The sequence below is a fragment of the Neofelis nebulosa genome, chromosome 2 (assembly GCF_028018385.1).
Source record: "Neofelis nebulosa isolate mNeoNeb1 chromosome 2, mNeoNeb1.pri, whole genome shotgun sequence".
In the NCBI taxonomy this organism is placed as follows: domain Eukaryota; kingdom Metazoa; phylum Chordata; class Mammalia; order Carnivora; family Felidae; genus Neofelis; species Neofelis nebulosa.
The window spans coordinates 164,133,484-164,158,502 of record NC_080783.1 but is presented as its reverse complement, the minus strand read 5'-3'; the positions used below and the strand labels follow the sequence as shown (position 1 = coordinate 164,158,502).

The window sequence follows — 25,019 nt, the reverse complement described above, 5'->3', positions numbered from 1 at the left end:
GTTTCTGAATGTAAAAAATTGTACATGATAATAAGCTAACCAGTTGGGGTCTAAATATATATTCAAATGGTTGTTTACTTTGCCATTCATATTGTGAAATAATAACTTTGAGTATTTTTTTACTGAAATCACCTTTTGTTTGGAACCAAGCAATATGCCTCCCATCTTCTCCAAATGATTTTCCATGATCCCTATTTTCTTATGTCTCACACTGCTCTTTTTTTAAGAATTTTTAAAAAGTCAAATTAATCTCTTCCTTGAATACATGTTTAATAATGTTTCCTTTATTCCTCCAATCTGATTTCTTAATCAAAAATCTTGATTAGTCAGACTTTCCTAGCTAATGAATTACAAATTTGTTACTAATAGCAAAATTCGCAGCCTTTCCTAGCTATGAATTCTAAGGTAAAATTCACTTTTGAATTCCAAATTATCTACCCTTAAAAGATCAACAAAAAATAACTAATTCAGGAAGTAACCCCTCAGATGTTTTCCATAGTAATAGGTGATGTACCAAGCACAACAGTAAAACATATGTTTAAAACTATTAATGATAAGCATTCACTTTCCATGTTAGACCTCCATGTTAAACTATACATAATTTTGAAAGGTGTATGCTAGGTTACCAGCCCACAAGCAGAACTGCTTGGTTGGTGGAAAAGGTTTCAGAAAGAACGACTCAAGGAACCAATGCTAGAACAAAGGCAAGAAAATCAAAGTGAGCACAGAAGCAGTGGTATGCACCATATCATTTGAAGATTGGAGACCAAGTGAACATGTCTTCTCCCTCCAACAGCCGCCCTTAAGAAGTAAGAAATGATCATTACTGGGGCAATTGGTTGGCTCAGTTGGTTAAGCGTCCAACTTCAGCTTAGGTCATGCTGTCATGCTCATGAGTTTGAGCCCCACGTCGGGCTCTGTGCTGACAGCTCAGGGCCTGGAGCCTGCTCCCAATTCTGTGTCTCCCTCCCTCTCTCTGCCCCTCTCCCATTTGCACTCTGTCTCTAAAAAATAAACAAACATTAAAAAAAAGTAGATTGCTTTACATGAGGTACTAATAATCTCTCTAAAACTCACAATGGGATGATATGCATGCAGAGCTCACTTTGTTGTTTTTTTTGTTTTTTTTTTTATTTTTTAATATATGAAATTTACTGTCAAATTGGTTTCCATACAACACCCAGTGCTCATCCCAAAAGGTGCCCTCCTCAATACCCATCACCCACCCTGCCCTCCCTCCCACCCCCCATCAGCCCTCAGTTTGTTCTCAGTTTTTAACAGTCTCTTATGCTTTGGCTGTCTCCCACTCTAACCTCTTTTTTTTTTGCAGAGCTCACTTTGAAGACCTTTCCATATCTAGTGCCTCCATGAGTTAGAGATACTCACAAGAATTTATCATATCATTCATTTTCAATGTGACTTAAAGATTCCCAAAACCATAGTCTTGATTTAATAATGCAGAAAATGAATAAATACTGATTAAACTCACCTGAACAAGCTCACTATGCACTGTGGCACAATGGAATATATATACTTCAATTCTTTTGCTACAGAATTAGGAACTGGGTTCTGTCATTCTCCCCCTGATGTTTCCTATACTACATCTCTCTCCCTGCTGTTATTCAAAATAAAATGCCAGAGGGGCGCCTGGGTGGCTCAGTCGGTTGAACGTCCGACTTCGGCTCAGGTCATGATCTTGCAGTGAGTTCGAGCCCGCGTCTGGCTCTGTGCTGACAGCTCAGAGCCTGGAGCCTGCTTCGGATTCTGTGTCTCCTTCTCTCTCTGCCTATCCCCCACTTGTGCTCTGTCTATCTCTCAAAAATAAATAAATAAATGTAAAAAAATTTTTTTTAATAAAATAAAATGCCAGATAGAACTCCATTTTATTTTTAAGTTGTGACTTCTTTTTCTTCTTCAAATTTTTCAGGGATAATTTTGCTCCCTTAAAATCAGGGACAAAATAATCTGTGGCAAGACATTAAATGACTATGAATGTATTTATTGCAACCTTGCTCCAGTATTAACATTTTCACAAACCACAGTAGGCAGACCCTTACTGTTTTTTCATTATCCTTTCCAGCAGTGGCTGAGAGCCCAAATGATGCCACTTTACCAGAGAGGTATTCTGTACGTGTTTTCTACTTTAATCACATCCTTTCAACACCATGAATCTTCGTCTGACAAATTATCTTCTCCACAGGCAGGAAGCCACATCCAGACTTTGATGGGGTCCCAAAGCCTTCAGCATCGGAGCCGGGAGCAGCAGCCATATGAGGGAAATATAAACAAAGTGACCATCCAGCAATTTCAGTCACCATTGCCTATTCAGATCCCCTCTTCACAGGCCACCCGGGGACCTCAGCCTGGACGGTGCTTAATTCAAACTAAAGGGCAAAGGAGTATGGATGGATATCCAGAGCAGGTGAGAAGAGTTTTTATAATTGAAGTTTCAGGGAATGTTCAGGGCAGTCCAATGAATCCATAGTTTACCTTCTCTCATTTATGTAGTCTGGGACAAATTAATGCTGTCACCATGTTGAATGGAGTGGAGCATTCTTTGTAGGGGTTTTCTCATTATTTTCAGTGGTTAAACACTACAACACATAAAAATTGATTGTTGATAAAATTTCCTTTTCACATAAGGAAACACGGATGAACTGGAAGTTTTTCTTGTTTATCCTACACCATCTACTCAATTTCAACTCCAATTTAGCTCTATTGCACAGCTTTTGAATATTAGAGTCAGGGGATTAAGTGTATTTACCAAGGCCTCTGGTGAAACTGACAGTGTGAAACTGTGGGACAGTGGGAACCTTTTTTGAAAGTCTTATCTTCTGATTGTTGAATAAGACAAAGATAAAGCTTTACTCTGAAGAAAATGATAAAGATCAGTTTGAACGGAAACATTTCTGAAATGCTCCAAAAACTACTGACAAATACCAAGTAGCACAAAAATTGCTTCTCCTTTGACGTATCTAAAATTAGGATTTACTTTTCCATTACAGAATCTGTTTTTCTTCCTTAGAACCAGAAAACTGAATAGGATCTTATCTATTAAATTATATTACACTTAGAAAGCAAGACATTAAGATCTTAATACTCCCATAAAATTAATTTCTTTTATTTCATTCTTCAGATAACTTGGCAAAGCTCCTACTGACTTCACCAACTCCTTAATATGGTATATAAGGATTTCATTTTATTACTGCCTACTCTAAGCTTCACACATTACCCTACCTTATTTTCTGAACATCTCAGACATTACCTTCGTTCTCCAGTTTTTTCTTTTACACTGTTAGTAGCCACTCATGATTTGGATCCCAGCTGCTCTAGACATTGCCTCTATTTCTTAAAATCCTTCTTGAAGCTGAGATTATGTCTTAATCATTCTCAGAATCATTGGCTTTTTTTTAAAGACAATTTTCTTCCTATCCTGCCTTGATCTAGGTCAAGTATTGGATTTAAGGTAATAAGGTAAATAAACCAGAAAGGTGCCTTTAATCAGGTTATGATATGATGTTTTTAATTCTCCAGAGATTCTTAAACATTGATAAAGTTTTAAATTATGCCTTATTTACAGGCACCTAGAAGGTTAAAACTTATTCATATTTCCTCTCCCACAAATATCATAACCTAACCCAGTTCTCTGATTTAGTTATTTCTATTAGCAGCTACATGATCTTTTTTCACCTAGAATCAGCACATTTAAAAATTCACTGAGATCAATGCCCTTTTTTACCTACTTTGAATAATAGGTTTAGTGAGCATGTAATTTTAAAGACTTTTTTACCATATTTCTCAAAAATACATAAATTGTATAGTTTGACCAATGAGAGGTTTACTAAATTCTACAATTATATACTAATTAAATTTAAAACATCATGATTCTTTTAGAGAAGGTATTTGTAGTTGCTTGCAAATGTTTTGATCCAGGTGCCTTTCAAACTGAGAGGTAAAAACTGAAACATTCAATGGCTTTGTTAAGAAAGGGACTTAAGCAAATTCCTCTCAGCTTCCCAATTTTTTCTGCATTGGTTTCAGACTGAAATGGTTTGGAATGCTGAGATTAAACTTTGGATTGACCATGAGAAGCCTAAGGAGTCTTTAAATAATGAGCACTAGTCCCCAAACTATGCTCCCCATTCCCCTGAGCTATATTCTCAAAACTTTTTTTCACAATTCACTGTAACATTTTTTCTACCACCGGTGGTATGCTAGATTCATACTGGATCGTTACTTCCCAACTCCTCCTTCAGTGACATCACACCATAGGATGAAACTCTGGGCATAATTACACCAGGGAAATTAATAAGCACTACAAATCAGGCTATCCCTTACCCTCAGCCAGCTTGTAAACATCTTCCAGCACATCACCAACTACTACACTGTTTTCTTTCATCTCTTTTCTCCCCCTAACTTCTCCACCTCTTCACCTAACCCCATAGCATTCAGGAAAGCGAATACTAGGGGTGGGTCTCAGAATTTGGAGTTGAGTCTCATGTTAATGCTTATTAGTTTTGTGACCCTGGCCAAGTCATTAACTCTTTCTGAGGTTCTGTTTTCCTCCTTATAAAATGAGAACATTACCACCCATAAACAACGTTCCAAAGATTTTTGTAAGAATCAAATGATACAATTCTACACACACATACACACATAGTTAGCCTGGCACTGAGAGTACAGAAATAGGAAATAGAAGAGGTAGAAATACATTTTAAGAATTAAAATATTGGAGGGCACTTCATGATACCAGTCCCAACCTCCCTAATCTACAAACAGAAAATCAAAGCAAAATAAAACCAAAAAGAGAGAGAGACAAAGAGGCTGAAAAAGGTTATGTATATCATTCTCAAAATGAAAATATTACAGGTATTTTTTACTTTTCTGGGTTATAATTCCTTTGAAAACTCAGACCTCTCCAATGTGCGTGTGTGTGTGTGTGTGTGTGCGCGCGCGCGCGCGCATGCTTTAACGACTTTTATCCCATATTTAACAAGGGAAAAAAAGTGAGAAAAATATTTAAAATATTTTAAAGCTATATAGTTTCACATGAAAACTATAGAGTAGTGATTGAAATGCAAAGATCAAGGAAGTAACTGAAAATTTCTAATGTGGGTTTCAGTCATATAAATCAAGACACTCTATTTTAATAACCCATTTCTAGTGGTGCAATTAAAAAGCCATAAAGAGAATAACAGAGTTTTCTTAAGTGATGACAACAATGTTAGTTTGGCCAAGTACAGACATCTCCCAGCTTACAATAGATTGACTTAACGATTTTTCAACTTTATGATGGTGCAAAAGCAATACTCATTCAGTAAAAACTGTACTTTAAATTTTGAACTGTGATCTACTCCTGGACCAGCAATATGCAGGACAGTACTGTCCCCTGAGGCTGGGCAGTGGCAGTGAGCTGCAGTCCCCAGTCAGTCACAGCATCACAAGGGTAAACACTGATGCACTTATAACCATCCTGTACCTGTGCAACTGCTCTGTTCTCTTTTTTAGTAGGGTATTCAATAAATTTCATGAAATATTCAATACTTTATTATAAAATAGACTTTGTAATAGATGGCTTTGCCCAGCTGTTGGCTAGTGTAAGTGTTCTGAGCACATATAAAGTAGGCAGGCTAGGCTAAGCTATGATGTTCAGTAGGTTAAGTGTATTAAATGCATTTTATGACTTATAATATTTTCAACTTATGATGGATGTATTTGGATATAATCCCCTTGTAAGTCGAGGAAGATCTGTACAGTATGGAAAAAACCTAAATCATTCATAATTTTTAAGTGCAAGGAGACATTATAAACATAGTATAGAGAGACTACACAGCATGATGAAGCACCATAATTTCTATTAAAGTTTGGAGATTTTACATTTAAAAAAAACTAATCATTTTAAAAAATAAAAATAAAAAAGGGGTGGGGCACCTGAGTGGCTCAAATAGTTGAGCATTCAACTCTTGATATTGGATCAGGTCATGATCCCAGGGTCATGGGAGAGGCTCCACCTTGGACTCAACACTGAGCATGAAGCCTGCTTAAGATTCTCTCTCTCTCTCTCTCTCTCTCTCCCCCTCTGCCCCTCTCCCTGCTCCTGCTCTCTCTCTAAAAAAATTTTAAAAAAATTTTTTTAATCACTTATTGCAATGCTATAGTTGAAAAAAAATCCAATTACAATGAATACAAATTTTTTAATTTAAGGAAAAGAAATCTGAATGAAAATAGGAAAAGAAGTGACAACAGTTACCACACATTGAGTGTCTGCTATGCTAAATATACTATATACATTAGCCCCCCCCCTTATTCATATGGGATATATTCCTACAGTGAATGCCTGAAACCATGGATAATATCAAGCCCTATATATGCTGTTTTTCCCATACATACAAATCTATGATAAATTTTAATTTATATATTAAGCACAGTAAGAGATTAACAATAATGACTAATAATAAAATAGAATAATTATAACAATAAACTGTAATAAAAGCTATGTTAATGTGGCCTCTGTCTCTCTCAAAATACCTTATATTGTACTCACTCTTCTCGTGATGATGTGAGATGATACAAGGCCCACATGATGAGATGAAGTGAGGTGAATGATGTAGACATTGTGACATAGTGTTAGGCTATTATCAACCTGCTGAGGATTAGTCAGAAGGAGGATCATCTGATTCCAGACCACAGTTCACTACGGATAAATGAAACCATGAAAAGCAAAACTGCAGATAAGGAGGGACTACTGTACAGTGTATATGTTGTATATACTATGTATATTGTTTAATGTTTATTTTTGAGAGAGAGAATAAACAGGGGAAGGGCAGAGAGAGAGAGGAAGACAGAAGATTCAAAGCAGGCTCTGCACTGACAGCAGACAGCTGACGCGGGGCTCGACCTCACAAACCGTGAGATCATGACCTGAGCCAAAGTCAGATGCTGAGCCGATGGAGCCACCCAGGTGCCCCTATATTATGTATCTTAAACACAGGCAGGGCTTCAGGGGTGTGTGACCAGTGCAGTTACACAAAGTCTTGCACTTAGAAGTACCTCACACTTGGTTTAATGCTCTGCTGTTGCCATTGTGTTATTAGTAATAATCATCGAACAAGGAAACTCACATTTTCATTTTGCACCACTAAGTATATAGCGGGTCCTGCTTACACATAATGTTTTATCTAATCATCACAATAACCTTTTCTTCTTTGTTGTAAATGAAGAAACCAAGGCACGGAGAAAATAAGTAACTTGTCAAAGGTATAATTGGTCAAGTTGGAATTTTAACCTAGGTTTGTCTGACTCAAAACCGAAGTTCTGTGTCCCAATTCAATTAACCACATGACCTCAGACACTTGCCCACTGTGGCCTCAGTGTCCTCTTCTGTCAAATAATATTAATTAAATCTGCTTCAGCTACAATTCAGACTTACAGAACTGCCTTATGCAGATGGAGTGTTGACTTGAACTCACATGAGCACTTCCAATGCTTTGAAAATCAAAAAGTACTGAATAAATGGAAAGTTTTATTATTAACAAAAACATAGCTCTGCATCCCTTAATGTGACCTAAAGAACTAATGCATTTCTAATCTTATTAGAATAAATTCCATATAGCAATAAGCATATATAATAAATGCCACCACTGAGGACATTGAATGAATTAAAATGAATGTCATTTTTTACCTGGCCAGAATTCTTAACCTTGTTTAACCATAGAAAAGCACTTAGTAAACTTTGACGTTCCTCCTTAATGATGAAACATCTTAACTTTCAAACCACCTGCCACAACAAAACAGGGCAAAATGTCCAACAATTCTAATTTAATGCACTTATATTTACATATTTATTTTTCAGAGGTGTTGAAAATCAAGTCTGTTTTCAACTCTAGGATTAAATTAAATAAAATATATGGAAGTAAATTTTAAACCATAAAGTGCTACCCAGATTCAAGTCTATTAATTTCTATAGACTATAAATCTGATTTCTAATAATGGATGTTCTTTTTAACAAATTATTTACAACACAAAACCATGTGCATATTACTTGAAGTTCATTTTCAGGGGATTTTACTTAGAAAAGAGATTTCAATGCATAAGCCATCTTGACTATTGACAAACATAATAGAGGATTTGAGTCAGAGTTACATTAAGCAGGGGAAGAGTCTCAGCTCTTCCCTTTGTTTCCCAATCCTAGTGAGGATCCTAGCCTTACCATCCCCTGTACCGTACAATACTGTATATTGGTTGTTCTCAACCTCAGCTGTACATTAGAATGTGTTCAGGAGCTTTAAAACTGACACCTTGGCCTCCTTCCCAAAGAAACTAATTTCATTAGTCTAGATGTGACCTGGTTAATGGGAAATTTTGAAACTCCCCAAATGAATTCTGTTGTGTGGCCAAGGCTAAGAGCCAATACTTTAGATATTGTATAACTCAACAATTTACTGCTGGGTAATTACATTATTGTCACTTATTTGATACATACATTGTCCATAATTTGCTGAATATTTTTAAAAGGAACTAACATTAACTTGGTTTTTCTTTTTTGCAAATGTATAATCCAAGGCAAAGTATATTTATATATATGTGGAACATACAGATATCAAAGCAGAAATAGGAAAAGAAAAACATCAACATGATGCTTCAAACATCTCAAAACGCTTTCATGTATTAATTTATTTAATCCAATTAATAATGATCTGATAGAGGTAGAGCATTTTCTGTTTTATTAACTAGAAAAGTAAGATTCAGAGAAGTTAACGTCTTGCCTGTGGTCACACAACCATTTAGAAACTAAGCTGGTATTAAAATCCAGTTTCTTGAGTCAAACACATTATATGCTGCAGCCTGCTGCACTATAGCCAAACACAGAGATCAAGAGCAAGCCCACATGGAAACAGTAAACTATGGAAAAATAAATCCCCGAGTCCATGTCTGCCCCAGACAAGAGGACACACCCGCTAATCAACCTAACATACAAGGATGACAGGAGTTCCATAGATGTCTCTTGCCAGTTCCCATGAGTATACATTCAAACTAAAGTTTGTCCCTGAAAGAGAACTTACTACCTTCGAATTACATTAGAATTAACTTCTGTGAGTAATACAAAGTGATCTGCATCCCTCATATTCAAGAGAAAAGAAACAAAACAAATTCCAAAACCACCCCAGTCTACCTTGGAAAAAATCATTTTTTTTTAATATTTAATAATATGTGGAGTGCATGAAACAGTTGGTGAAAAGATAATATTTCAGACATTTCTTTAGATGCTCTGGTCAGCTGCCTAAAGAGCTCATAAGGGTGAGCCTTTCATCTGTTGAGGCCAAGTGAAGAAAACATTATTCTGAGTGTTTGATATAAGAATAATAACTTGGAAAATTTTATTTAAACTATGGATTTTTAAATTAAAAGGCAATAATTTGATGAAGATGGTTAGAAAATAGGTATTAAAATGGTTTTAATATATGTTATTTACTCAGTTTGTTTCAGGGACATCCCATACCTCATTCTATTCCACTTAAAGTATTCCTATTTATATTTTTCCTCTAGAATTTTATTCTTCAGTAACCAAAATAATACTGCAACTCTGAAGTTATAATCCACAGTTTGAAACAAATAATGTGTAACTCAACACCACAAATTCTACAAAGTAGAGTTCAGTAAACACTGCAGTAGGAACAGAAGGCCTCTGTCAGTGTTCCACTAAATATATGTTTGATTTCCTTGGTTTCTTTCCTCAAGTGAAGGAAATGAAGTGAATGACCTTTATAATTTATTTACAGACAAAAAAGCATTTGAGTTTCTTTTTTTATTTTTATTTAAATTTTAGTGAGTTAAGCATTTGAGTTTCTATTTCTTAGATACAGACAGAGTCGGCTACTTTTTTCTGGAAGATCTAGAAAATGGTACATCAGAGGACTTTACTCATTAATCTTTATTTAGTATGTCTTTTCAAAAGATTTAATTAGCACTTTGAGTTGGACTTACATCTCTAATTCACAACAAAAAAAGGTATGAACATAGAAGAATAAAAAATTTAACTATTCTTGAATATTAACATTTATATATTTGATTATATTATATAATTATCACATATTATCATATAATTATTACAGTATGTAATTATATATAGTATATTAATATATTATGTATCACATAATATCAGATCATGTCATTATATAAATCATATTATGTCACACTTCTGCTTAAAAAGCCCTAGTGGCTTTGAAATTTCTGGAATTATATATATCCTGGCCCCTGCCAGTCTCTTTCTCTTTCCTTCACTATTTTTTCTCTAGTCATGCTGAACCTGTTGTTGTTACAGCTTTATTGATATAATTTACACACCTTGAAGTTCACCTGTTTCAAGTGTACAAATCAGTGGGTTTCGTATATTTATAAAATTGTGCAACCATCACCATAATGTGATTTTTAAACATTTTCATCATTCCAAAAAGAAACTTTGTACCCATTAACAGTCACTTTCCATACAGCCTCCCCTTCATTTCCTCCCAGCCCTAGACAATCACTCATCTACTTTGTGTCTCTATACATTTCCCTACCCTGGGTATTTAATGTAAGTGAGATCATACAATATGTGGGAGTTTTGTGACTGACTAATTTCAATTAGCATAATGTGCTAAGTGTAGAATGTATTACTAATTCATCCCTTTTTGTATTGCCAAATGATATTCCATTACATGGATACACCACAAATTATTTATCCATCAGTTCATGGACATTTAGATTATTTTCACTTTGGGGCTGTTATGAATAATATTGCTAAGAACATTCATTTCTAAGTCTGTGTGTGGATGTATGTTTTCATTTTGGGGGGGGCAGTTACTTAGGAATAAAATTGCTCAGTTTCACAAAATGGTAATTGTCATTTTGAGAAGTTTCTAAACTTAGTTTCTAAACTCTTGTGTATAGTGGCTACCACAAACTACATTCCCACCAGCAATGAATGAGTATTCTAATTTCTCCACTTTCTCACTATTATTTATTATATTTATATATATATTTATTACATATATGATATATTATATATGAAGATTATTATATATAAAATAAAAAATATAGATATATCTATCTTTTTATTATAGCTACACTATGAAATAGTATGTCATTATGATTTCAATATACATTTCTTTAATGACTAATGATGTCGAGTGTCTTTTCATGCATTTATTAGCCATTCATATGTCTTCTCTGAATAAATGTCTATTAAAATTCTTTGGCCATTTTTAATTAGGTTATTTGGCTCTTTCAATTCTTGAACTGTAAGGGTTGTCCATATAATCTGGATATAAGACCCTAATCATATATATGATTTGCAAATATTTTCTCCCATTCTGTGGGCTGTCTTTTCATTTTCTTGGTGGTCTCCTTTGGAGCACCAAAGTTTTTAATTTTTATAAAGTCAATCATATCTTTTATCACATTTGGCTTCATATCTAAGAAATCATTGCCTAATTGAAGATCATGGAGATTTACTCTTAGAGTTTTATAGTTTTAGCTCTGACATTTCAGTCTCTGATTTAGTTTGAGTTAATTTTTGCATGTCGTGTGAGGTAAGGGTAAAAATCATTATTTTGTACGTGGATATCCCATTGTATGGGATAATGGTACATTGTCTCTGTGCCATTTTTTGAAAATACTATTCTTTTCTCACTGAATCACCTTGGACCTTTTGTTGAAAATCAGCTGACCATAAATAGGTTTTGTTTCTGGACTCCCAATTTTATCCTTGTGCCATCTTGTTGTTTCTTGACTTTATAAATACCCATCTGTCTTTAGGGCATTTAAAATAACTGAGTTGGAGGCTGGCAGCTTTGCCATTTGTCTTTTTGTTTGTTGCTTCATCTTTTACATTATTCATACTTCTGCTAAAATGTCACTTGAGCATTTGAAATGTAATTTCTTGGCTGTTCTACTTAAAATAGCTCCACACTCCTGTTCCATCACTCTCTACTACCTTCCCTGCTTTATTTTTCTCACAGCTCATCTCACTATCCAAAATTGTTTATTGTTTACATGCTTACTATCTGTCTTCCCCACTAGAATGTAAGTTCCATGAGGGTAAGGATATTTCTTCTGTCTGACAAGATACCTGGCACGTGGTAGGAAATCAATAACTATTTGTGGAATAAAGGCATGAATCATGATTTCTACAATTTTTATTTTCAAAGCTATAATGGTTTTACCAAGAAGGTAATTTATTAATTGAAACATTCCTTTGAATAACTAGCATACTTACTAATAGCTGATCACATGTTTTAAGAAGGAACCATTATATACTTTTGACAATGCATATTTGAAAGTATCTTTTGTCACACATCATATTTCTAGGGGATGTGGCACTTTGTTTTAGGCCTACATAACATGATCCGTCCAAAGCATATAGGCTGAGAATAGGAAAGTGGGTGATTATTCAAAGAGAAATTAAGGTTATAGCTACCAGAATTAGGATGAATGGATCTTGAGCAGCAAAAGCAATAGGTATCCATTGAAAGCTTTTATACATACTGCTAGGAAAGACAATGGTAATTAGAACATATCATAGTAAACCGGTTCATTACAACATCACCAAATATCCTTCTGTAATGCAACTCCCTAAACCTGAATGACACCTCCCAACACACACACACACACACACACACACACACACACACACGTGTGTTGTTTTTAAGTCACGTGTATACACAAGTGCTACCATTTCCTTTGTTCTTGGCACTAGGTTGTAGAGCATTGCAAGGCCAAATCAGATTACTACCTTCTAGAGATTATAGACTATGACCTCACAGGGCCTCACTGCCACATTAACAATTCATTTTATCATAGACATCTCTAAATTAAGACCCGGTATTTTAATTAGAGCAAGATTGACAGAGACCCAGATGCATCAAGTGATGGAAGCAGCCTCTAAAAGAAGCAAATACACCCTTGACTTCCAGGCTGATGTTTATATTTTCAGCCAGAAATTTCATTCATTGATATCAATATATTAATAGAAAATTAAAATGCTATTTTCATTAAATAAGCTATTTATTAGCCTCTTAGTTCTGACCTTTTGCTAGAAAACCACATTTCTGCTTTGATAATCCTCTTTCGTTTCAGACTGCTTCTTGGCTGTGAGGTATCGTCTCGTCTTACATTTTATGATCCTGTTACCAGGCAGGTGGAACTCCTTATATTTGAGATGATACTCTCTCTGACATGCTTTATGGGACACAACAGTCACAACACAACCTATTAGCCATACCACAGCATGCCCAAGGGCAGTCTAGCTTCAGATCAAAATTTATGGCTGTTTGTCACATTTATAAAACCACAGTGTCATCTTTATTATTTCTATTATTAAAAAATTTATTGAGGCAGTTCTTCATATAGTTGGCACATATGAAATTTGTTTCCCTTAGATTTTTAGTGCCTTCCAGATTGACAATAATATAAAATAGATACAGTTGGTACATTGAAAGAGAACAACTGGAAAGTACTCTCAGCAATTTACTTGTAAATAAAATGTGTTGCATATGTTTCCTTTCAGGTTTTATAGTGGCCTGGGGAAAGCCAAAAGTGTATATACCTTCCACATAGTTCATTGTACAATATAAAATGTTCACATGAGAAAGCTGTAACCCAAATCTCAAATAATTTAATTGGAAATGCACAGATATATGGGAAAACACAAAGATAAAATGTTTAAATTATATTAGTTTCTTTCTTCCTATTTTCTAATTAACCACTAATAACAAAAAAGGACTACAAGGTAAACCGGTATATTGAATAAAGCAAAAATATTCCTTCAAGCTACATCAAGCTATTATATGTTCATATCCACAGATGGTGAGCCATATAAATACAAAGCTATTATAAACTGTAGTTGCTAATACCCTATGATAACTAGTTTTAACAAATCTAGCTCAGAGGAAAAGTTATAATTAAACATATCTTTAAAATAAAAATATGGGGGGGCGCCTGGGTGGCGCAGTTGGTTAAGCGTCCGACTTCAGCCAGGTCACGATCTCGCGGTCCGTGAGTTCGAGCCCCGCGTCAGGCTCTGGGCTGATGGCTCGGAGCCTGGAGCCTGTTTCCGATTCTGTGTCTCCCTCTCTCTCTGCCCCTCCCCGTTCATGCTCTGTCTCTCTCTGTCCCAAAAATAAATAAAAAACGTTGAAAAAAAAATTAAAAAAAAAATAAAATAAAATAAAATAAAAATATGGGAAAGTACTTATGGTAATTGCAGTTACCCATAATTTAGAAACTATTCATTAAAGACTCTACCATAAAAATCGCATTAGTGGATAGTTCTCTGCCCTTGTGTTGCAAGTGAACTCTGTAATAGTTTAACATTATTTTATTATTATGAAATATGATAGTAAATTAAGGGTAGTCTCATTAAACAGCCAAACCTAATTAATCCAGTTCCCGGCAACTCATAATATATGCTAATTAAGCCAGGCACAGTACTCAAGTTTGCCTTGATCTATCTAAGAGGTAGAGATTAAAGATACCTTGAAAATAAAAATATAGAGAGCATTTGGGCATGTGCATTTGTACGTAAGCAAATCAACGGGCTAACTAAGCAGGATTGCTAGGGAAAATAGTAAGCTACTTAAGAAAGCAAACATTTCCAATCATCTTTAGGAACTTTCCCAGTATATATTTATATAAATACAAAATATATGCTAATGTATTTCTTTAGGTTTTCTTCTTAATTCCTTATTAATCTTTTGCCTCCCAATCTCTAGTAACACTTGGTTCACCTAGTTCCAGCACTTGTTCTGTGCTTAGAAGTTATAATAAAAGTGTGCGGTTTTTTCTCTCTTTCTTTCTTTATGTAACCAAAGTGTATGCTACCTCTGGGGTCCCAAGTCTTTCAATCACCTAGGGTCACTCCATCCCACTTTTCATGAAAAATTAGCTTTTTAACCATGGTCCTCATACATATCCTAGCTCAGAATCATCAAGAATTCCTAGGTTTGCTATAATTCCTCTAGGTCATTCATGGCAATGATTTTCCTGGATTCTTGATCTACATTTTGCATACACTATTACAATAGCTAACATCTTAGCATGATTTGGACCTATTCCTGGTGCCATCTTTTCCCCATAGGTCTCAAAGCACAAGGCTCTTGTGTTTAACAGACTTTCATTTGGGCTTAGGAAGATAATAAAGCACAGAATACTAGAAGATTATCCTTCACGTTCTTAAATACTCATCGATTATTGCCTATCACTGTTTCTCCATATCCTTGACCTCTTTCTTTTCCAGTGTCCTCTGTCTTCCAAGGGCTCTAACTGTCCCTCCAGGAGCTGGTGACAAACCCAAAATATTTATTACTGAGCATTTCATTCTTCCTCTGTTCCACATACACTCAGACTATGGTCAAAAGTTCTACTCTTTTTCAAAATAAAAGCCCTATATTTCTAAACAATAGAACCATCTACCAGGGAGATGAATTGAACTACTCTCCTGGAAAGCAGTGGCAACTTAATTAAATAACCATATTTTCCCCAAATGTACACTTGCAAATTTTCCTTCACTTACTCATACAGTCCCTTCTAAATTGATCAGAATATATGTGGATTTAAAGTAGGTAATTGAAATAATGCACAATCTTGTTATTGAGATATTAATTGAGATTTTAATTGAGATAATTATTGAGATAATTAATTGAGATATTAAGATATAAATCTTAATTTTTAAAAACTGTTTGTCAAAATGTATTCCTACCCATAGTAATGAGTAAATTCTTACTAATATCTGCTTTACCAGGTAATTTCAAGCTAGTTTCAATGATAACTTATGCCTATAGGAGCACTAAATAGTTTGTCTTTTCTGTACTAAGTTAATATAGGCTAACCCTGACAACTTAAGTGAAATGTGAATCTCTCTACTGTGATGCAGTTACTTGAAGATATTTAGCCTTGATATATAGTTGATCACTTTTTTTTATATCTTTTTTACATAGTTTTGTGTGAGAATAGAAAAGAATCCTGGCCTTGGATTTAGTATCAGTGGTGGAATTAGTGGACAAGGAAATCCATTTAAACCTTCTGACAAGGTAAGAAGTGAATTTCTTATTGACAGTTTTAATTAGGAAAACACTGTCTTCTACCAAAGAAAAAAAAAGTCAGAAAAAACCTACTGGGCTTTAATAAACTAGCTAATTATTAATCCAATTACACACTTTTTCAGCACAAGAGAAACGGAATTCACTGCAATGCTTGACAAATCCTAAGAATAGGGAGAAAATTAAGCATTCTCTTTGAAAGAAAAGGTTTTTTGGTTTTTTGTGTTTTGTTTTGCTTACATTTGTATATATTTTCAAAGAAAACTATACAGGCAGTTTATAACAAGTTGTTTCCAAAAGTTTACTTGTAGATCACTTATTTGGGAAAATGTTTTCTCATAGTAACAGAATGATTAAATAATGCTTCATGGCCAGGGCCAGCTGACTGAAATCTCTTTAAGTTATCATGGTCATAATGTATTTCACTAATAGAAGTATGGACTGAAAGACCACCGAAAATAAATATTCTGTGGGAAAATTAAAGTTAGCCATGGCAGAAAAATCAGGGCCTCCTCTTATGCTTAGCCCTGTTTGTCACACCATGAGTAAAAGTTCACCACTACCTCAATGCTGAACACCGAACATGCTGTCCAAATTCATATCTGGCCTGTATGAATGATCCCATTGTGGACCTGGACCACCTGATTTTTTTTTATTTTGGAAAAGTTACCCTGAGCTACCCTGCTGGCATCAGAGTTTAATGCTCCCAACTTTGAATCAATCAGTAATTATAATTATATTATAATTAATGATAATTGAAACTATTTGCTTTTGACCTCATCAAATTTAATTGCATTTAAGTGGCTTAAAACTTTGGGATGATGAAAACAGACAGAAATTAGATATGAATGAAACTTCCACAAGGTCTCGGTTTACCTCTGAGTCACAACCTGGGACAGATTCTTTCCACTTATCACTATTATTTAAAAAAAAAAAAAAACATACATCAATTTCTGATCATAAAACCTGCTTCTGAAAAACCATGGATGCCCCTGCTCTGGAGATTTCTATAGCCTGAAACAGGATTTTATCTCTTAATTTCCTCTACTTCTTCCATCTTCTTGTTTTCAAATATTGTTTGTGCCCTTCTTTGTTTCCTTTCTGGGGAAGAAGAGAGGAAGAGGTAGACTATAAGGTAGAATTATTCACACCCAACATATTAAGATGGAAGGGACTATAAAGAATTCCCCAGTGGCTATAGATAAGCGTTCCTTTGGTCAACTGGTTGGAACAGCTATTCATATATAAGTAATGTATATGAGGCAGCCCTATGTAATTAGGAGAATGTCAGTTAGAAATGTCTGTGCATCATTACTGCCTTTCTACTTTGAAATGATGTTGAGGATAACCACTGATATAGAATTAAAATACTCATGGTTTAGCAGGACCAAGTGTTTATTTAATTTTGATAAATTATCAATATATCTTAAGACAAAAAAATTATGAAAGTTCACAGTTATCAGAAACATATGGTGGTATTTTTAAAAGACTCAAATCATTATGTTTTATTCATCTTAACCCTTCTCTTTGCCTCTGGTTTCACATCTTCTCCCTAAATTCTTCCGATGAGAAGTTAATAATCTTATCATTCTTAAGACAGTTAAAATCCAAAAGACATGTTTTTCACTCCTTTCTCAAGAGCATGTACATTTTTTATTATATTTTTGGAAGGTACAGGGTAATAAATGTTTTTAAATTAAGGATGAACAGATTGCTAAGTAATCAAGAGGTCTGAATGCTGTTGATTTTCTGCTGTGATTTTCAAGTGAAAGAGACAGTAAATGTGAGACTTTAAAATTATTCCTGTAATTCTTCCACTGTGACAAATATGAAGGCTTTATAACTATTAATTTAATTTCACATTTATGACATTTTGATGTCTCTAGTGAGACTGAACTATTTCTATGACATTATAATGTGCTCTTGTGGTTAAATACAACGGATATAAAGCTTGAATTGATACTGTGTCCACTGAAAGATTTCCCCTAAAAAGCACTTTTATTCACCTGATTCCTCTCTAAAACACTTCACAATCTGAAAAGTGAATCTCTATTATTGCAAAATTGGTGGGAGTAATTAAAACTTCCAAATCTGCAGAAGACTGTCAAGACTGCTCTTAATTTATTGACCACTTTTGATGTCACACCAAACATATGGTGGATATTTAGTTAGAAGTGTCCAGAGGATCTAAAATATTGGCTCTGACAATTATTGCAAGAATTTAATTCACTCACAAGGAAAGGGATTAATCTCTTGGAAATTCAGTTGCATCTCTTTAGCCTCATGTCCCATTCTTATAGTGGTTGCATAAAATTTAGAGTAGAACCCAATGCCTAAATTAAACTAAACTATACTAAACTAAACTAAACTTAAACTAAACTAAACTAAAAATGCCAAACAGTAAGAAAATGAAAATGAATTTTAAAAGTACTCCTCTCTTCACTGCTGAAAAACAGACTGTTTTTTCATCAGGTGGCTAATTTACAGCTGAGGGTGAGGAGAACCAAATTAAACAGATGCTTAAATTCAACAGATACTACCTGAGTCAGGGTGGATGCTTTGTAAGGAGTCCTAGTCAAAGTTAAGCAAAAGCTTAAACTTTAATATTATATATATTCACTTTCAATAAACAACTCATGGATTAGAAATATTCTCCAGGGGCACTTGGGTGGCTCAGTCAGTTGAGCGTCTGACTTCGGCTCCGGTCATGATCTTGCAATCAGTGAATTCAAGCCCCGCATCGGGCTCTGTGCTGACAGCTCAGAGCCTGGAGCCTGCTTCAGATTCTGTGTCTCCCTCTCTCTCTGTGCCTCACTCACGCTCTGTCTTTCTCTGTCTCTCAAAGATGAATAAATGTTAAAAATAATAAATAATAATAATAATAATAAAATAAAATAATTATTAAAAAAAGAAATATTCTCCAAAGCACACTGTATTATTTTACTTACTGTTGATGAATGAATGTATGACTGTTTTGTAATGACACTCAAAGTTCTAAATATCCAAGATGCCTGGATGTCTTCAAGGCATTGAGAACTTTCTGTATAAAGTAGCCAGTAGATTTGTTCCATTCTCTTCATTATGATTAATGGGAACCACTGTTTCAGCCAAATATCAAGGTCCATTGTGAGACAGGATCCAAACGGATTGCCTATATATAGCCAGATAAGGAAAGCATGAAGTGTGAAGTAACCATCCCAAAACGCTGGAAGTATGAGAATAGGGCAAGAGTGAACTGTGTTGTTCAGTCTGGTAGAAGTTCCAGTTTAAATTCTGGGGTTGCATGAGTTTATGCAGAAAATACTTAAGACATTCCAAAAGCTAACTGAGGCTTTAGGGGGAATTCAGGATTAATCCAGATATGGGGACTATTTTGTACTGGACTTTGAGAGCTTCAGACAGCACCTGGTCTTATAAACTTAACTCCTCTCAAAGAGCGCAAGGTAGTCCTAATCAAATATAGTCTCCTGGGGCTAAATGGATGGAGTACCGTTAGTCCTACAGCTCGTGTCATTGTCAGAACAAGGTTTAATAACTGAACAGACCAATTGACTTATCATGGAGTTCATTATTTTGGGCTCACTGCCAAGTGAAAACTGCTTTTACATACTTGGAAAGAGAAAAACAGATGAAAATGGCCCTATATAATGCTTGCTTCTGTCCTCCCAGTAAGTGGATGGAAGCCATGATATGGTCTCTTATCATAGAGAAACATTGCTGTCAGGATAGCCATATGCTGCAGAGAGATGAAAGATTTTGATCTAACAAATCTGATGATAATAATAAAAGGAATAAGAATAATAGCCTTTAATTGAGTATCTACAATGTGCTGGTCACTCTGTTAGGCTCTTTATGTACATGCACTTATCTGATCTTCCTAACAACTTGTGTTAGTTGAGTATTATTATCTGTCATTTTGCTGAGGCCCAGAGGGGTTAATTAACTTGTCCAAGGTCATTTAGGTAATATGTGGCAGACAAGATTTGAACACAAATTGATCTGACTCCAAATCCTTTTCTCTTAATAAGCACTATGATGCATGCCACACTCTGCAAATGCCACTTAGCGGAAGAGCCACATGACAAATTTATACCCTGTAGAGTTGAGACTAATATGATATTCTAATATTGAAAGTATTACAAAATCCTTTAATTAGTCAAGTCTAGATATTTGCTTCAACAAGTCCTTGGAAGTCAGCATGTATTCTCCATTGAACCTAGATAATTAGAAGCAGACTGTACACAGTGGATTGCTAAGCAATTATATAACTTTTGCACTAAGGTATCATTAGAGTGGTGATTCTGCCAGTGGAACAAACCACAATAATCTCTGCCTATTTTTAAATGTACATGGGATAATAACTCATGATTGCAAAATTCAAATAATTGACCAATACAGTTTCCACTGGATGTTGTTAGAAAGAAGAGACTGGATTAATGGATGACTGATACTGTATTGTTGTAGTGACTTCGTAAGTCAGCCCAAGACTCTGTAGATGAGTGAATTTTAAATGATGCGTTCACATAGTTCATCATTCAGAAACTGCTATCCCTCCTTGCCTTATTTAAGGAGGAAGGATTAAGCTCCTAAAGTTTAAAGATATTAAAGAAAACTCTTAGTCACTTTTTCTATATATTCTAAAAGTATAGTACTGAACAGTCCCACGAACAATCATCTAGTCATAGTATCAAAATGAAAGCTATATTATGGATATCCTCAAAATACTTGATATCAGGAAATACACATACTGGGGCACTGGGACCAAAGAATCACTTATTCTCCACCATTTTATCATAATACCCACATTCAATTGATGCCATAGAGTCCACCCATATTTCCACGGATTTGGGCAATCTGTATGTAGACACAGAAATGAAAAAATGAAAAATTTAAAAATGCCTTAATTTGTCTACAGTACAGGTGAAGTCCCAAGCCCAAGAAAAATATTGTAAACATGGCAAATGTGAAATATAATTGCCAAGAAACCCTAAATAAATGTTCTGGAATTTCAGAATAAGTTATTATATTCTATCCTACGTCACTTCTAAAAGATTGACTCCAGATGCCAAAACAGCCTGCAACAGGACTCAACTTTACACTCTTCCTTCAACACCTAGAAAAACAATGGGATTTTTTCTTTGTACGGAGATGAGTACTGCATCAAATGAAAGTTTTTATATGATAAATATTAAGAGAAGATGTATTCTATGAGCAGAATCAAAGCATTTACTTGATACCTTTACTCAGGAATAATAATACTCAGAGGCACATTGGGCAGTGGCAAGTTAGAAAATGCACAAGAATAATTTTCCAGGTTTGCTTAGATTCATGGCATTGGGTAATTGGTAAACAAAAAGATTCAAAAGATACGTTCTTGGCCTATGAAAAAGGTACATGCCATATGTCTATTTCTTGTCATGTATTCTTCACAGATATAAAAATCAAGAATAGCAAACACATTTGTCTAGAACTCCACATAGCATGTGATTTATATTTACTACATAAATATTAAACTGCATATAAAGGGGCACCTGAGTGGCTCGGTTGGTTAAGCGTCCGACTTTGGTTCAGGTCATGATCTTGCGGTTTGTGAGTTCAAGCCCCACATCAGGCTTGCTGATATCAGCCTGTCACTGCAGAGCCTGCTTTGGAACCTCTGTCCTCCTCTCTCTGCCCGTCCCTTGCATGTGCTCTCCCCCCAAAAAAATAAAATAAAATAAAATAAAATAAAATAAAATAAAATAAAATAAAACAAAACATAATACATTCTTGGTTTCAAATGTGTGAAACTGCAAAGCCCTTTTTCTTTAACGTACCCTTTCTAAAAAGTTACACAGATAACAAATGAAAACATTAACATATATAATTTCAAATAATATAGCAATATAGAGAGACAAGAAAAACAAAAACAAAAACAAAAACCTTCCTTGTCACTCCACGCTATACTGCCAATGCACAGCCTTGGCCACTTCATCAGTCAGTGTGTCAGGAATTTACAACTGTATGCCTTCCAGACATTTACCACTGGCCTTTTTGACCTCCTGAGTTCACTGTCATCTCTGAACAACACTTCTAGCAAGGTCTAACTATACAACGATGTGTTAGCCATTATATAAAGCCAAATTAAGTCTAACAGAATCATAGTTTGACTGAATATAGCTTACAAAATAATTTTTCACTTAAAAAATGTTATTTTAGCATAAGTGACAGAAAAAGTTTTCACTGAATTCTTCACTTTTCACTTCATTATTTTGAAATGGACAGATAGTGTCAAAAATTATACCATCGAAGAGGCTTTGAGGAAGTCTGCAGTGATGATAATCAGAAAGCTGATTACCGATACTATTTTAGGAATTGCTTCAAAGAAGAATCCACAGGCACCTACAGTAACCTACTCCTATTTTTAATAGTTTCTACTATTTTATGCCATATAGGAAGCTGGAAATAGAAGCCACAAGAGGTCCTGACAGAATCAGTAAACTGTAGGAAGCTCAGCAACCCAAATATTCAGTAGCAGTTGAGGTGGTTTATTAAATATAGACTTTAAAGAATTCATAAAATAAAAGAAATGAAAACATGTTTTTATTTGTTCCAAAGAGGCAAAAATCTGAAAAGACAGTGTGTGAAGGAGTGTCATGATTTGTCTTTAAGAGAAAATATGAAAATCAAATGAGAGAAACCTTTTTTAAGCTCAGGAATTTCACCAAGAAATGAGCAGGAAGCAAAGGTAATTTCAGTCACCATGGACAGACAGCCCAGAGATGTTTCACTGTTAGTTAATAATTGGAATACTGGAACAATTAATAAATGGAAAATTAGGGGTGCCTGGGTGGCTCAGTCAGTTGGGCGACCAAGTTTGGCTCAGGTCATGATCTCACAGCTCGTGAGTTCGAGCCCCACGTCAGGCTCTGCGCTGACAGCTCAGAGCCTTGGAACCTGCTTCGGATTCTGTGTCTCCCTCTCTCTCTGTCCCTCCCCTGCTCACACACTGTCTCTCTCAAAAATAAAAACTAAAAAAAAATTTTTTAAAGAGTAAAATTATAATTATAAGGTAATTAAAGCCAAATATAATTTTAACCCATATATTCAGAAAAGAATACTTCATGATGATCAGCATCAAACCATAAAAAGATTCTAGTAGTTAATTTGTCATTTCTTAAGGAATCTCAAATAACGGGGAATAAATAAGTTATCTTGGATGCTTTTAGCAAATCGGAAAAAGCAGTATCTTGAAAAATATATATATATATGGCTATAATATAAATAGCTACATATATTATGTATATATATGTTATTTGGCTACTAAACATATATATTTAGAATATATATTTATATACCATCTATAGTGGTATTTATGTATATTTAGTATATATAATACAGATTTTTAAAAAATTTTTGGCTACTAAACAAACCCTTAAAATGACCTCAAAGAAGGATACAAGTCTAAAGAGCAAACAATGTGTAGTTCTTCCTCTCCATTATAGTGCCACCAGGATGTCTGTAATCATGTAGTTAATTTCTATGGGTTTTACCAGTCTCTGTGTTGCTCCAATGAATTATTAGTAATTTTTTTACAAATGAAGGCGAGTGATTTCCTTTTTAATGTTTATTTAAAAACTTGTGAAAAGGAGTTTGGTGTTCCTTTAAACATCTGTGCAGAATATTTTTGTGAAATTTTTAGTGGACTTTGATCAGTTGTAGCACATTTATATCTCTGTTTTTTTGAGGCTCAAGTTTTCTAAGCTTCCAAACAATGATTTCTGTTTACCTTTTATGGATTTTATATTTCATTGTTTTGTTGACATAAGTTCATTCGTACACTGAAGCATCATATTCAGCTGCTAATGCCTCTTTTTCTTCCTCTCACCCTTCCCACTCTCCTTCAGTTTCTAATGACCATGGTATACATTTCTTGTCTTGGTACATATAGATTCCTCAGTTGTTAAGGTAGCAAATTGTTCAAAGCCAAAGATTTGATACTCAGCAGTTAGTCTTAAAATATTTTATGATCACACTCCTGATTCATACTGAGGAAAACTTTTGATAATAATACCTTTATGATTGATGTGGCATGTCTTCCACTAATCACAGGGGTTAAATTTAGTCTATTTTATATGTGTAATGCTGTTTCTATGAGCCACATCCCAGCTTCATATTAACTTGGCCCAACCCATGAAAAAAAAATTATTTGCCCTTTTTTTGCAAAAAAAAAAAAAACTTTAAAAGATATTGAATCTATAGCTGTGTTTGCTCTGAGTCACTTTTTCCTCCAAAAATACTTTTTGAACTATCTTAAGTATATGAGAGCATAAAATACTATATTCTATAATATTTAACCAAGGTGTTCTGAATTGTAATGGTAATAGTATGCAATTTTTATTTGAGATATGGCCTTCCTAGAAACCAATTTCTTACTGTCGGCTAGAGCCAAGATTTTTCAGAATTTTAAAGAAAAACATATTTCATAAATTGAAGTTACAGTTCCCTTAAGACAAGTTCTATTTTGGGGTCTACATTTACAATCGCTGAGACTGTCACAGTCATTCACCTTCATCATTAAAAAGCCATATAAAGTTCCTTTCTCCTCTAAAGTTAGAACGTTCAATGTTCACCTTGTAGACTAACTTTCTGAGTCTATTAAAGTTTATGTCCAGAGGTATATAGACTAGGTAACCAGTGAGACAAGGTCTGATTTTAACTCCATGAAGAACTTCCCATACTCGTGACTTTTCAAAATTACTTGTGAAAAGTAAAACTTTTTTAAAAACCCAGTCTGGGTACTTTTAGAAAAAAAAACGATTTATGACTTGCACAAAGAGTGATTTTTTAAAAAATGGGGAAGAAAAATGAAATGGCAACAGGTTCACCTATTAGTAGCATCTGGCCAGCCCGCTCTAGATTAGCTCTGGTTCAAACTTGTGGGGGTCCCTCTGTGATGCATGA

General features: G+C 34.7%; 1 protein-coding gene and 1 long non-coding RNA gene across 9 annotated transcripts in view; one reads left to right on the top strand and one right to left on the bottom strand.

The window, feature by feature from the left end:
- The window catches only part of LRRC7 (leucine rich repeat containing 7), a 560,700-nt gene that overhangs the window by 510,708 nt on the left and 24,973 nt on the right, over window positions 1-25,019 (top strand). For all 8 annotated transcript variants that reach the window (XM_058717001.1, XM_058717002.1, XM_058717000.1 and 5 more), the window contains 2 exons: window positions 2,201-2,422; window positions 15,975-16,067. In XM_058717001.1, the coding sequence (XP_058572984.1) occupies window positions 2,201-2,422; window positions 15,975-16,067 (315 nt within the window). The remainder of the gene's footprint in view (window positions 1-2,200; window positions 2,423-15,974; window positions 16,068-25,019) is intronic.
- Window positions 1,984-6,730, bottom strand: LOC131504577 (uncharacterized). The gene is made up of 2 exons (XR_009258065.1): window positions 6,545-6,730; window positions 1,984-2,594 (listed from the first exon to the last, which is right to left on the bottom strand). It is a non-coding gene; the product is annotated as an uncharacterized LOC131504577 (long non-coding RNA).